At 55.5% G+C, this 10,160-nt stretch overlaps 2 protein-coding genes across 4 annotated transcripts; both read right to left on the bottom strand.

Moving 5' to 3' along the window:
* Window positions 1–1,117: 1,117 nt before the first annotated feature.
* Window positions 1,118–9,862, bottom strand: LOC137845556 (CD48 antigen-like). Of its 3 annotated transcripts, none has more exons than XR_011090227.1 (4): window positions 9,635–9,862; window positions 6,787–7,449; window positions 6,325–6,594; window positions 1,118–1,400 (listed from the first exon to the last, which is right to left on the bottom strand). XR_011090227.1 is itself a non-coding variant. In XM_068662870.1 (4 exons), the coding sequence occupies exons 1-4, from the start codon at window positions 9,687–9,689 to the stop codon at window positions 6,506–6,508; spliced, it is 732 nt and encodes a 243-aa protein (XP_068518971.1). In that variant the 5' UTR covers window positions 9,690–9,855; the 3' UTR covers window positions 5,318–6,505. The 3 variants fall into 3 exon arrangements, 2 of the variants coding, with proteins under 2 accessions (XP_068518971.1, XP_068518969.1); XM_068662870.1 differs by lacking the exon at window positions 1,118–1,400 and having other exon boundaries at window positions 5,318–6,594; window positions 6,787–7,056; window positions 7,132–7,449; window positions 9,635–9,855; XM_068662868.1 differs by lacking the exon at window positions 1,118–1,400 and having other exon boundaries at window positions 5,318–6,594.
* Window positions 1,410–4,876, bottom strand: LOC137845558 (CD48 antigen-like). Its single transcript, XM_068662872.1, has 4 exons — window positions 4,708–4,876; window positions 2,216–2,533; window positions 1,865–2,134; window positions 1,410–1,665 (listed from the first exon to the last, which is right to left on the bottom strand). The coding sequence occupies exons 1-4, from the start codon at window positions 4,757–4,759 to the stop codon at window positions 1,577–1,579; spliced, it is 729 nt and encodes a 242-aa protein (XP_068518973.1). The 5' UTR covers window positions 4,760–4,876; the 3' UTR covers window positions 1,410–1,576.
* Window positions 9,863–10,160: the final 298 nt, after the last annotated feature.

Here is a 10,160-nt window from a genome sequence, read left to right as displayed (position 1 = left end):
AAAATAGAAAGAATGAGTAAGAGCAGTACGGAGGGGACTCTGCTCCTTTCTCACAGCGTGCAAGGAGTGTGGGCTCGGCCGAAATTTGGCAGCCGGCTCGGAGGATGCTGAAGCAGCCGGATGAAAGGGGGCTTGGGTATCTCCTTGGTCTCATGATGGAGGGGTTTGGGGCATCACCTGGGGGCATTTAGCAGAGCACCCGGCTGCCCCAGCAGAAATCCCACCAAGAGCCGGTGCTCAGGAAGGGTCTTTCCCATGGATGTGCTCTTCAGTGTTCCCACACTGGCTCGGTCATGTGGGAAGGGTGTTGTGACGGTCCCCAAGGGGGACCCTGGTTCTGTCAGGGTTTGAATGCCCCCAGCCACCAAGAGAAATCATTCAGACAGCACAAATACTCATCCAGGAAGTATGAAGGGGTGAGGAGAGGAAAAACAGTGGTGGGAGCTCACAGAAAAACTCCCTTTACCTGGAAAGAAGGATCCTACACGCTGCTGGTTTCCCAATCAGAGGCTGGAAAGGTGAGCGAGGCACCAGCTAATGCTTTGGAGGGGGCTTTCTGTAGAAACCCACATTGGTACTGAAATCTCAGGCTGCCACACACGAGGAATTACCCTGGGCCTCTTATTAAACCCGGGAGCTGGAACAACTCGTGCTTGTTCCTGATTCTCAAATGAGCCACCGAGGTCCATGCCACCCCTTTGGTGAATCTGGCCCTGGGAGCCTTTATTTAGTGATGGATCTGGGAAGTTTGCTCTTGGGTTGTAGGGAGAAGAGAGCCCGATTCTTCATTTTCTCCATCTGATTTGCTGGAGTTGACAGGAGCAGCAGCACCCCGGGCAGCTGTGGCCCTGTGCGATGTCCCCATCCCCCCTTGCAGTCTCAGGGATGTCACCATCACTCACAAGGCACGTCCCCCTGCCCTGCGTGCCTCCGACTGCTCCCACAGGGGACAGCCGTAGAAGGGCTCCTCTCCCCAGCAAGGGCAGTGGGAACAAACACAGCTCCCCAGTCACCCCCGGTCCCCAGGCACCCGCTGCCACCGACACCAAACCCCAGACCAGAGGAAACGGGGCACCAAGCCAGGAGGAATGAAGCAAATGCACCCAAAAACATGAGGTCTGGTGTGGAAAGAAAAAAATTTATTGTATGCATACAACATGATTCCACTATTGAGCCATCCTGGGCTGAGAAAAGTCAATCTTAAATGTCTCAAGGTCCTGCTCCAGTGCTCCACTACTGGATGTGGGGCTGCACTGGCCATATCACGCACTTCCCCTCAAAGTGTCACGTGCTGTGTACCAGCCCTCATAACCACACCACGCACCAGTCCCCTAAGAGCATTCCCCCCCAGTGGCTGGCAGACACCAGGAGAGCTGAGGATGCCCACTGCCATGGGGAACCTGCAGGAAAGGCTCAGGTCTCAGAGCTAGGGCTGAGTGCATTTTTGAGCTGCTAAATGACCATTTGGTGATTCGCATTGCTGGGACTCTCAAAGTGCCGTTGAAAGAGACTTGCCATCTGGGGGCTTCATCCAGGTTCAACACCCACAGCGGACAAAACCAGCCACAACATGTCATTAATGGAGAGCGAAGAAGAGGAGGAGGAGGTGTCCCAGCAACATCAGCATGCTGGTCTTGGTGGTGGTGGGGACAGCAGAGGACTCAGCTGGAGGCAGAGGGAAAACACAGATGTGAGAGCAGCCCCAGTGGGACCAACACAGGGCTGGAACACCCAGCCCCACGGTCCCTTCCCAGGGGGCTCCTGCCACACCCAGCCCATGGGAAAAGGGACCTGACCCATGGGACACCCGGCAGCCACCTCCCATCCATCTCACCCAGGTTCTGCCACCTGGTACAGCCGGTACCTGTCCACAAGCAGGGGTGCCTGCGGGTCAGCCGGGCGCTGCTGGAGGACACGGGGTTGCTGGCCCTGCACGTGTAGGTTTCCAGGGAGGGGTTGAAGGAGAGGGGCACGGTGCCGTTGGTGCTGTTAGAGCCCACTGGCATGACCCTGCTGGGGGGCATCCACTCATAGGTCACGTCTTCCAGCTGCACCCGGCACTCCAGGGTGACATCGCAGTGCTCCGGATTGTTCCCATTCACTATGGCACGCACGGTAGGTTTGGGGACCACATCTGCAAGAGGCACTGGGATGTCACAGCCCACACTGTCCCAAGAGGGGTGCCGGGACCACCACCCTCCCTGCCCAGGCTCACCATACACCTTCAGGGAGATTCTGTAGGTGTCCTCCTTGCCCGCCACGTCCTCCAGGTACACCCGGTAGGTGTTGCTGTCGTTTTTCAGCAAGCTGCTGATCTTCAGCGTATTGTTGGAGAAGAGCTCAAGGCGGTCCTTGAAAGGCCCATTGGGGTACTGGACCTCACTCCCGTTCTCATGGATGGCGACCTTCAGGGAGCTGCCATAGCACCAGTGGCTTTGGTGGTAGGTGGTCTTCTGGGTCTGCAGCAGGGGGCTGAGGTACACCACGCCTCCCACCACCCCTACTGCCTGCGAGGAGACTGCCTGCACCCGTGCTGTGGGGAGAGCAGAGAGTTGTGCTACCAGGCATGGCTCAGGGGGACGGGGCAGCCCCTTTGCCTCAGCCACCCGCCTTTGTAGCCCCCTGGGGCTGTGAGGCATCAGAAAAGGCTGCCTCTTGGAAAGGGCTGGGGCACCATTCCTGGACATATCTGCTGTGGTGCTCCAGGCAGACCTGGCAGTGATAGGGTAACGGTTGGGCCTGGTGGCCACAGTGCTCTTTGCCCAGGGAGGTGGTGGGGTCACTGACCCTGGGGGCGTTCAAGGAAAGGTTGGACGTGGTATGGCCAGCAGGGCTACGGACGAGATTGTCCCCCTGGACTCGGCTATGGTGAGGCCGCACCTCGAGTACTGTGTTCAGTTTTGGGCCTCTCGCTACAAGAAGGACTTGGAGGTGCTCGAGCGAGTCCAGAGAAGGGCGACGAAGCTGGTGAGGTTGTCTGGAGAACAAGTCTTACGAGGTGCGGCTGAGGGAGCTGGGCTTGTTCAGCCTGGAGAAAAGGAGGCTCAGGGGCAACCTTATTGCTCTCTGTAGGTACCTTAAAGGAGGCTGTAACGAGGTGGGGGTTGGTCTGTTCTCCCACATGCCTGGGTACAGACAAGGGGGAATGGGCTAAAGTTGTGCCAGGGGAGGTTTAGGTTGGATATTAGGAAGAACTTCTTTACTGAAAGGTTTGTTAGACATTGGAACAGGCTGCCCAGGCAAGTGGTGGAGTCACCATGCCTGGAGGTCTTTAAAAGACATTTAGATGTTGAACTTAGCGATATGGTTTAGTGGAGGACTGGTTAGTGTTAGGTCAGAGGTTGGACGCGGTGATCTTGAGGTCTCTTCCATCCTAGAAATTCTGTGATTCTGTGGTGCTTGGGGACATGGGTTAGTGGGTGACTGTGGTAGTAGGGGGAGGTTTGGACCACCTTGAAGTTTGGAGGGCTTCTAAACATTAATGATTTTGTGATTCTTACCAAAATAAACGTTTCCATGCAATGCCCCATAGTGGGAACAATCAGAGGCTCATCAGCCCGACTCCTGCCTCTGCATGGGCAATGAAGTTTTGACTAACAGCCAGTCAGGCCAACCCCAGCTCCATTTCCCCACATCCTGTCACCAGGGACAAGAGACCAGGGCCTGCGTCAGTGCTGCCCTCATGAGGAAGCTGCTGGCCGCCATGACACCTCCCCTCAGCCTGCTCCTCTCAGGGCTACGCAAACCTCGCACATCGCACCCTCTGGTCCTTGCCATGCCCCTGTTGCCCTCCTTTGGGCCCATTCTGATATTTTCATGTCCTTTGTATGGTTCTGAGCCCAGAACTGCACAAGGAGCTCGGGGTGAGGCCGTGCTGATGCTGGTGACAGCAGGACAGCCATTTCTTCCGCACTGCAGGCTTTGGGCGGCCATTTTGGCTGCCTCAGCCCGAAACGCCCCATCCCGCCCTGCAGGGACAAGCTCCAGCTGCCTGCCCCTGTGTCCGTACACATCCGTGCCTTCTCTTTCCTCAACCCTGCGAGCATCTTGAGAGGCACAGCTTCATGCCGAGCTCTGCTGCTGACATTTTTCCTTCCACTTTTGGTTCCCTTCCTCCCCCCTCCCCAGCTCACTCGGCAGCCCCTTGGCCCCCTTCTTGGTGGGAAACCAGTGTGCCCCATGGGGAGCGAGATGGACACCGGGGTGTCCCTGCAGGTCACAGCTTGGGGGGGGGAATTGCTGGAAAAATATTGAGAATGGGAAAGGCTCTTGTATATGTGTCCATATACATTGTGCCTTCCCTTTTTTCAACCTTGGGAGCATCTTGAGAGGCACGGCTTCATGCCAAGCTCTGTCACTGACATTTTTGCTTCCACTTTCACTTTCTTTCCTTCCCCCTCCCCAGCTTGCTTGGCAGCCCCTTGCCCCTCTACCCCATGGGACACCGGAGTGCCCCATGGGAAGTGAGACAGACACCGTGGTGTCCCAGCATGTCAAAGCTTGGGGATGGGAATTGCTGGGGAAAAGAGTGAGGATGGAAAAGGCTCTTGTAGGACGGGCGACCCACAGGCACCACCCCAGTGCCCACCACCACCACCACCACCACCATCACTGTCCTCCCCAGCACCATCCACCCCCAGCCCTGCATCACAGCCCTCCCGGCACCCTTGTCCCATAGGACTCCCCCCACACACACCCTGATGCTACCTTGCACAATAGAGAAGATGAAGAGGAGCTCCACTGCAAACCCCACTGCCATCTTCACTGTGGTTTGGCTCACAAAATTATCTCTGAAACTCACGTGGCTCCATCGCAGAAGCCCACCAAGCCCCCAGATCTTATGTCAAGAAAGTATGTTCAAAGAATAAAGAGTGCACCGTTCCTTCCTCTCTTGTGTCCTCCAGCCTGAGAGAGCCGGAGGGCGGCAGTCAAGCTGAGGAAGGGGAGGTTTCAGCTAGACATTTACTAACTGTGGTCCAACACTGGAACAGGCTCTCCAGAGAAGTAGTCACTGCATCGTATTGTGACTGGCCAGGATGCTCCATGAATCCTTGGCACAGACTATCTCAGGAGAGGATTTTTCAAGGAGGGTTCCGCTGGACTTTTGCAATAGCTGCCTTAGAGACAGAGGGCATTACGCAATTGTCTACCTTGCCTGGTCTCTCAGAGGACCCTTCTGTTGTGGGGCTGCTGAGGGTCAAAGAACAGCAAGTGCAAATCGATACCACAACTGTGTACCGGCAGCAATATCCCGCCAACCCAGACTCCCTGATTCCCATCCATAAGCTAATTCATCAATTGGAGAGACAAGGCGTGATCAGCAAAACTCGTTCACCTTTTAATAGTCCCAAATGGCCAGTGCAAAAGTCTAATGGTGAGTGGAGACTAACAGTGGACTATCGTGGCCTGAGCAAAGTCACGCCACCACTGAGTGCTGCAGTGCCGGACATGTTAGAACTGGACTAGAACAAGTTCAGCTTCTATTCACACTTAAAAACACTTAGAAGTCCATTCACAAGCTGTATTGGATCTGTAAAAAAAAAAATAAAATAATAATAATAAATAGCTGGTAGGGTGCTATGTTTTGGATTTAGGATGAGAAGGAATGTTGATACCACTCCGATGTTTTAATTGTTGCAGAGCAGTTCTTACACCAAGCCAAGGACTTTTCAGCTTCTCACTCTGCCTGCCAACGGGCAGGCTGGGGGTGCAGCAAGAGCTGGGAGGGGACAGACCCAGGACAGCTGACCCAAACTGGCCAAAGGGGTATTCCGTATCATCTGGGGTCATGCTGGACATTTTATAGGGGGGGCTGGCTGGGGTGGGGTGGCCGGATACTCAGAGTTAGGCTGGGCATCGGTCAGCGGGTGGTGAGCAATCACATTGTGCATCATTTTTTTTGTACACATTTATAATTATTATTATTATTATTATTGTTCTTGGTGTTGTTATTTTTTTTTTCTTCATAATAAACTGTCTCCGTCTCAACTCACAAGCTAGTTACTTGTTTCCTTCCCCCATCCTGGGGAGAGAGGGGGGAAGGGTTGTATACTGCTTAGTTGCCAGCGGGGTTAAACCACAACACACACATCCTGCATCCTCAGCTCCCACCCACGCACAGTACAAATTCCAAAGCCGTCTCCTCCAAAGACAACCTTCAACCACCCAGGAGTGCACTTGCCCGGAAGGTGTCACAGGTTCCAGGCTAAACGTGCTGTGTACCAGCCCTCATAACCACACCACGCACCAGTCCCCTAAGGGCATTGCCCCCCCAGTGGCTGGCAGACACCAAGAGAGCTAAGGATGCCCACTGCCATGGGGAACCTGCAGGAAAGGCTCGGCTCAGGTCTCAGAGCTAGGGCTGAGTGCATTTTTGAGCTGCTAAAAGTCAATTTGGTGATTCGCATTGCTGGGATTCTCAAAGTGCCGTTGCAAGAGACTTGCCATCTGGGGGCTTCATCCAGGTTCTACCCTCACAGCAGACAACATCAGCCACAGAGTGTCATTAATGCAGAGTGAAGAAGAGGAGGAGGAGGTGTCCCAGCAACATCAGCATGCTGGTCTTGGTGGCGGTGGAGACAGCAGAGGACTCAGCTGGAGGCAGAGGGAAAACAAAGACATGAGAGCAGCCCAAGTGGGACCACCACAGGGCTGGAACACGCAGCCCCACGGTCCCTTCCCAGGGGGCTCCTGCCACACCCAGCCCATGGGAAAAGGAACCTGACCCCTGGGACACCCGGCAGCCACCTCCCACCCATCTCACCCAGGTTCTGCCACAGCCGGTACCTGTCCACGAGCAGGGGTGCCTGCGGGTCAGCCGGGCGCTGCTGGAGGACACGGGGTTGCTGGCCCTGCACGTGTAGGTTTCCAGGGAGGGGTTGAAGGAGAGGGGCACGATGCCGTTGGTGCTGTTAGAGCCCACTGGCATGACCCTGCTGGGGGGCATCCACTCATAGGTCACGTCTTCCAGCTGCACCCAGCACTCCAGGGTGACATCGCAGTGCTCCGGGTTGTCCCCGTTCACTATGGCACGCACGGTAGGTTTGGGGACCACATCTGCAAGAGGCACTGGGATGTCACAGCCCACACTGTCCCAAGAGGGGTGCTGGGACCACCACCCCCCAGGCTCACCATACACCTTCAGGGAGACGCTGTAGGTGTCCTCCTTGCCCGCCACATCCTCCAGGTACACCCGGTAGGTGTTGCTGTCGTTTTTCAGCAAGCTGCTGATCTTCAGCGTATTGTTGGGGAAGAGCTTAAGGCGGTCCTTAAAAGGGCCATTGGGGTACTGGACCCCCTTCCCGTTCTCGTTGATGGCGATCTTCAGGGAGATGCCATAGCGCCAGTGGCTTTGGTGGAAGGTGGTCGTCTGGGTCTGCGGCGGGGGGCTGAGGTACACCACGCCTCCCACTACCCCTACAACCTGCGAGGAGGCTTCCTGCACCTGTGCTGTGGGGAGAGCAGAGAGTTGAGCACGGGGAATGGGGCAGCCCCTTGCCTCAGCCAGCCGCCTTTGTAGCCCCCTGGGGCTGTGAGGCATCGGAAAAGGCTGCCCAGGGAAGGGGCTGGGCCACCATTCCTGGACAGATCTGCTGTGGTGCTCAGGGACACGGTCTCCTGGCAGACCTGGCAGCGCTAGGGTAACAGTTGGACCTGGTGGCCACAGTGCTCTTTGCCTAGGGAAGTGGTGGGGTCACCACCCCTGGGGGCCTTCAAGGAAAGGTTGGACTTGGCATGGCCAGCAGGGCTAGGGAAGAGATTGTCCCCCTGTTCTAGGCTCTGCTGAGGCCGCACCTCGAGTACTGTGTTCAGTTTTGGGCCCCTCACTACAAGAAGGACTTCAAGGTGCTTGAGCGAGTCCAGAGAAGATTGACAAAGCTGGTGAGGGGCCTGGAGAACAAATCCTACAAGGAGCGGCTGAGGGAGCTGGGCTTGTTCAGCCTCAAGAAAAGGAGGCTCAGGGGCGACCTTATTGCTCTTTACAGATACCTTAAAGGAGGCTGTAGCGAGGTGGGGGTTGGCCTGTTCTCCCATGTGCCTGGTGACAGGACGAGGGGGAATGGGCTAAAGTTACGCCAGGGGAGTTTTAGGTTAGATGTTAGGAAGAATTTCTTTACTGAAAGGGTTGTGAGGCATTGGAACGGGCTGCCCAGGGAGGTGGTGGAGTCACCATCCCTGGAAGTCTTCAAAAGACGTTTAGATGTAGAGCTTAGGGATATGGTTTAGTGGGGACTGTTAGTTTTAGGTCAGAGGTTGGACTCGATGATCTTGAGGTCTCTTCCAACCTAGCAAATTCTGTGATCTGTGATTCTGGTCTATTCTCCCATGTGCCTGGTGCCAGGACGAGGGGGAACGGGCTAAAGTTGTGCCAGGGGAGGTTTAGGTTGGATGTTAGGAAGAACTTCTTTACCGAGAGGGTTGTGAGGCATTGGAATGGGCTGCCCAGGGAAGTGGTGGAGTCCCCATCCCTGGAGGTCTTTAAAAGACGTTTAGATATTGAAACTTAGCAATATGGTTTAGTAGAGGACTGGTTAGTGTTAGGACAGAGGTTGGACTCCGTGATCTTGAGGTATCTTCCATCCTAGAAATTCTGTGATTCTATGGTGCTTGGGGACATGGGTTAGTGAGTGACTGTGGTGGTAGGGGGAGGGTTGGACCACCAAGAGCTTGCAGGGCTTCTCAACCTTAATGATTTTGTGATTTTTACCAAAATAAACGTTTCCATGCAATGCCCCATAGTGGGAACAACCTGAGGCTCATCAGCCTGTCTCCTGCCTCCGCACAGGCAGCGAAGTTTTGCCTAACAGCCAGTCAGGCCAACCCCAGCTCCATTTCCTCACATCCTGTCACCAGGGACAAGAGACCAGGGCCTGTGCCAGTGCTGCCCTCATGAGGAAGCTGCTGGCCGCCATGACACCTCCCCTCAGCCTGCTCATCTCAGGGCTACGCAAACCTCACACATCGTGCCCTCTGGTCTTTGCCATGCCCCCGTTGCCCTCCTTTGGGCCCATTCTGATATTTTCATGTCCTTCATATTGTTCTGAGCCCAGAACTGCACAAGGAGCTCGGGGCGAGGCTATGCTGATGCTGATGACAGCAGGACAGCCATTTCTTCCGCACTGCAGGCTTTGGGCGGCCATTTTGGCTGCCTCAGCCCCAAACGCCCCGTCCCCCCCTTCAGGGACAAGCTCCTGCTGCCTGCCCCTGTGTCCGTACACATCCGTGCCTTCCCTTTTCTCAACCCTGGGAGCATCTTGTGAGGCACGGCTTCATGCCGAGCTCTGCTGCTGACATTTTTGCTCCCACTTTTGGTTCAATTCCTCCCTCCTCCCCAGCTCAGTTGGCAGCCCCTTGCCCCCCTGCTTGGTGGGAAACCAGTGTGCCCCATGGGGAGCGATATGGACTCCGGGGTGTCCCTGCAGGTCACAGCTTGGGGGTGGGAATTGCTGGAGAAAAGACTGAGGATGGAAAAGTCTTTTGTTGGACAGGCGACCCACAGGCACCACCCCAGTGCCCACCACCACCACCACCACCACCACTGTCCTCCCCAGCACCATCAGCCAACAGTCCCGTATCACAGCCCACCCACCACCCTTGTCCCAAAGGACACCCCACACACACACCCTGATGTTACCTTGCACAATAGAGAAGAAGAAGAGGAGCTCCGATGCAAGTCCCACTGCCATCATCACTGTGGTTTGGCGCGTAAAATTATCTCTGAAACTCACGTGGCTCCAGTGCAGAAGCCCACCAAGCCCACAGCTCCCCAGTCAAGAAAGTACGTTTAGAGGAAGAATAAAGACTGCACCCCTTCCTCTTTGGGTCCTCCAATCTTGACTCAGAGAGCCGGAGGGCGGCAGTCAAGCTGAGGAAGGGGAGGTTTCAGCGACACATTCACCGATGATGGTCAGACACTGAAACAGGCTCTCCAGAGAAGTAGTCACTGCATCGTATTGTGACTGGCCAGGATGCTCCGTGCATCCTTGGCACAGACTATCTCAGGAGAGGATTTTTCAAGGAGGGTTCCGCTGGACTTTTGCAATAGCTGCCTTAGAGACAGAGGGCATTACGCAATTGTCTACCTTGCCTGGTCTCTCAGAGGACCCTTCTGTTGTGGGGCTGCTGAGGGTCAAAGAACAGCAAGTGCCAATCGCTACCAC

This window comes from Anas acuta, chromosome 28 (genome assembly GCF_963932015.1).
Source record: "Anas acuta chromosome 28, bAnaAcu1.1, whole genome shotgun sequence".
NCBI classification, from domain to species: Eukaryota; Metazoa; Chordata; class Aves; order Anseriformes; family Anatidae; genus Anas; species Anas acuta.
Note: the sequence above shows the minus strand (reverse complement) of the source record. Positions and strands in the feature narration are given on the sequence as shown.

Excerpts from the sequence above, each read along its gene's own strand:
- LOC137845558 (XM_068662872.1), bottom strand. The coding sequence starts at position 4,759 with ATGGCAGTGGGGTTTGCAGTGGAGCTCCTCTTCATCTTCTCTATTGTG. Across the intron at positions 2,534-4,707 it reads CATCTTCTCTATTGTGCAAG|CACGGGTGCAGGCAGTCTCC; the intron begins GTAGCATCAGGG and ends CTCTCCCCACAG. Across the intron at positions 1,666-1,864 it reads GCACCCCTGCTTGTGGACAG|CTGAGTCCTCTGCTGTCCCC; the intron begins GTACCGGCTGTA and ends CTCTGCCTCCAG.
- LOC137845556 (XM_068662868.1), bottom strand. The coding sequence starts at position 9,689 with ATGATGGCAGTGGGACTTGCATCGGAGCTCCTCTTCTTCTTCTCTATT. Across the intron at positions 7,450-9,634 it reads CTTCTTCTCTATTGTGCAAG|CACAGGTGCAGGAAGCCTCC; the intron begins GTAACATCAGGG and ends CTCTCCCCACAG. Across the intron at positions 6,595-6,786 it reads GCACCCCTGCTCGTGGACAG|CTGAGTCCTCTGCTGTCTCC; the intron begins GTACCGGCTGTG and ends CTCTGCCTCCAG.